We start from the raw sequence: 3,065 nt of genomic DNA, 5'->3' as shown, positions 1-3,065 counted from the left end.
CCTGCCTATCTGTCTGCCTGCCTGCCTGTCTGTCTGTCTGTCTGCCTGCCTGCCTGCCTGTCTGTCTGCCTGCCTGCCTGCCTGTCTGTCTGTCTGCCTGCCTGTCTGTCTGTCTACCTGTCTGTCTGTCTGTCCGTCACAGGGTCAATAAAGTCTTAGTTTATCTTACCTTCTATGACCCAATGTCTGACCATATCTGACCTGACCGCATCTTTTCTATCTTATCTAGTCTTCTATGACCTTATCTGACCATATCTGACTTGACCGCATCTTTTCTACCGTATCTAGTCTTCTATGACCTTATCTGACCATATCTGACTTGACCATATCTTATCTTAACTCATCTAATCTGACTTGACTTGACCTTATCTTATATTATCTTATCTTAGCTTTTATGACTGGACCTATCTTATCTCATCTTATCTGACTTGACTTGACCTTATCTTATATTATCTTAGCTTATCTGACTTGACCTTATCTTATATTATCTGACTTGACCTTTTCTTATATTATCTGACTTGACCTTATCTTATATTATATATTATCTGACTTGACCTTATCTTATATTATCTGACTTGACCTTATCTTATATTATCTGACTTGACCTTATCTTATATTATCTGACTTGACCTTATCTTATATTATCTGACTTGATCTTATCTTATCTGACTTGATCTTATCTTATCTGACTTGACTGTATCTGGTCTGATCTCGTGTACAGATAGACCGAGAGCTGGAGGAGCGAGTGCGCAGTCTGGAGAACCTGTACCGTGACGTGTGCACCGAGAACCACAGTCTGAGGCGGGAGCTGGCCGCGCTGGGCGAGAAAGCGGGGCCTGTGGTCAAGTACACAGCCACCATCGCGGCGGCCACGCCCAGGTCACGCCTCCGCATGGCGCTGGACTCTGGCGGAGATTCTCACTTTGATTTTGACGCGACGGATGGGGGCAGAGGGGAGAAGGAGCCCGGAGAGATCGAGGTGAAGAGGGAGCGCGACATCACCGTGGATTAAATTTGGGGGAATTTTTCTTTTTTGTAAATCGGCGGCTGTTTGATGCGAGGGAAGTCAAGTCGTTGGGCGCTCTTTTCTTGTTTTTTCCTCGTCTTCGGCTTCGGTTTCTTCCAGCCAGCTTGTTGCCACCAGGAGATGGAGGAAAACACTAGTAGCCCTGTCCTCTTCCTGGGATAGACAGATGGACGGACAGGAGATCTACTACTTTTACTACGCAGTTTGGGTCAAGTGTTGTTGTTGCTGTTGTTGTCGTTGTGATGGGGTTTTTTGTTGGCCTTTGAGAATGAGGCTGGTGCAGGCTGGTGTACAGGGAGGAGACTGACCTTTGTGCCATGTGATGTCATGTCATGTGACCTCATGTCATGTGATGCTCCACTCGCTGGCTGGCTGGCCCGCAGACACGACCCCCCCACCCCCCCGTGCTTCTTCCCCGAGTGTGCTGAGATGCTCCGAGGTTTCTCTGAGATTCCGTACCACTTTGCTGTCACAGTACACAGCCAGCAGTACAAAATTCCCCATCTGGTTACCCAGCCAGGAGAGCGACTGCAACGTTGTTCTTGGGCCTGGTGCAGAACAGAGGCGCAGAACTGCACCCGGTGGCCGGAACGGATAAATTTTCAAGTCAAGTGACGGCAAAATGTTCAGTGTGCTCGGAGGATCTCTGTACTGTGTCGTGATGAGATTCTTGGAGTTGTCTCTGTACTGTGTGGGCTCCGAGATTCTCTGGTGGTCTCTCTGTACCAGCATGTGATCTGAGATTCTCTGTACTGTGTGCTGAAGTTCTCCCGAGTGTGCGGCGAGATTGTCTCCTGTGCCACCACGACGTGACGTCTGGACCAGCGAAGGCGGCTAGGGTGCTGGACGACGTCCGGTGCTGTCTGCCCGTCTGGCCGGAGTGGTGGGCTATGAGCTGGCCCCAGCTGTACCGTGTGACTCGATCAGTGTTCATAGACTCTAGTGACCCGTCGGAGGATTTGGGGTTGTTGGTTTTTGTTTTTTTTCAACTTGTGACTTTTTGTTTGTGAAGCTCTCGGAGTTGTCGACTCTCATCAGTGTGGACTGAGCCAGTGTATTCGACGGCGACGCTGATGATGATGATGACTCCACCCTTCTATTATAGTTTGGGCCTCCGGTATTGTTGTGATTACCCCCCCCCCAATACACACACACACACTCCCACCCTACACCCTCTCTCTTATTTTACCCGTAACCATTCCACCCTCTCCCGCCCCCCAAACCATGTCCTTCCCTCCCCAACTAACGAGTGATCTTGTCGACCAGCTTCCTTCTCCGTTCAATACAAACCCAAATTGGTTTGCTCACCTCCAAAATTTAGAGGCCCATTATGGCCCTAATGTTGTATGGTTCCGTTTGCAATAGAACTCTTTCGGAGGTAGAGCAGATAGAACTATATAGTTCTAAGCCTATATCTAAGAGGTAGTGGCACGCCCAACTCAACTAACAGCCACTTGGATGCTGGGACAGTGACGTCACCCGGCACCAGGCACATACAGAGAGCCTGTGTTGTGCATTTGTGGTGAATTTGTCGTGTATTTTGTCGTGCGTTTGTGGTGAATTTGTCGTGTATTTTGTCATACATTTGTGGTGAATTTGTCGCGTATTTTGTCATACATTTGTGGTGAATTTGTCGTGTATTTTGTCGTCCATTTGTGATGAATTTTGTATTAATTGTCATGCATGTGTCGTGTATTTGAATTTGACATGTTTATTGTGTATTTGAAATGTCATTGCTGTGTAAGGTATTTGCATGAATGTGTATTGAAATTGAATTTGATGTGTCTATAGCTTAGCGTACAAGAAACAAGGTTTATTGTGTATTTGAAATATTGCTGTCGTGCATTTATCGTGAACTTGTTGTGAAATTGTTACGTCTTTGTATGAAGTGCATTTGTAAGGATGTTGTCATGTATTTAACGTGAACTTGTTGTGAAATTGTTACGTCTTTGTATGAAGTGCATTTGTAAGGTTGTTGTCATGTATTTTTGTCGTGAATTTGTCGTGTCATTGCAGTCGTGTATGGGTAACGTCCATG

At 46.7% G+C, this 3,065-nt stretch overlaps 1 protein-coding gene across 1 annotated transcript in view; it reads left to right on the top strand.

Annotated features, from left to right (window-relative positions):
* Window positions 1–2,153, top strand: part of LOC118479063 — a gene marked incomplete at its 5' end in the record, with an annotated part of 4,809 nt that extends 2,656 nt beyond the window's left edge. The window contains 1 exon segment of the mRNA XM_035973679.1: window positions 720–2,153. Coding sequence (XP_035829572.1) covers window positions 720–1,012 — 293 coding nt within the window.
* Between the last annotated feature and the right edge of the window lie 912 nt (window positions 2,154–3,065).

The sequence above is a fragment of the Aplysia californica genome, unplaced genomic scaffold (genome assembly GCF_000002075.1).
Source record: "Aplysia californica isolate F4 #8 unplaced genomic scaffold, AplCal3.0 scaffold01687, whole genome shotgun sequence".
Lineage (NCBI taxonomy): Eukaryota > Metazoa > Mollusca > Gastropoda > Aplysiida > Aplysiidae > Aplysia > Aplysia californica.
The sequence above is the reverse complement of the archived record's forward strand: the minus strand, read 5'-3'. Positions and strand labels throughout refer to the sequence as shown.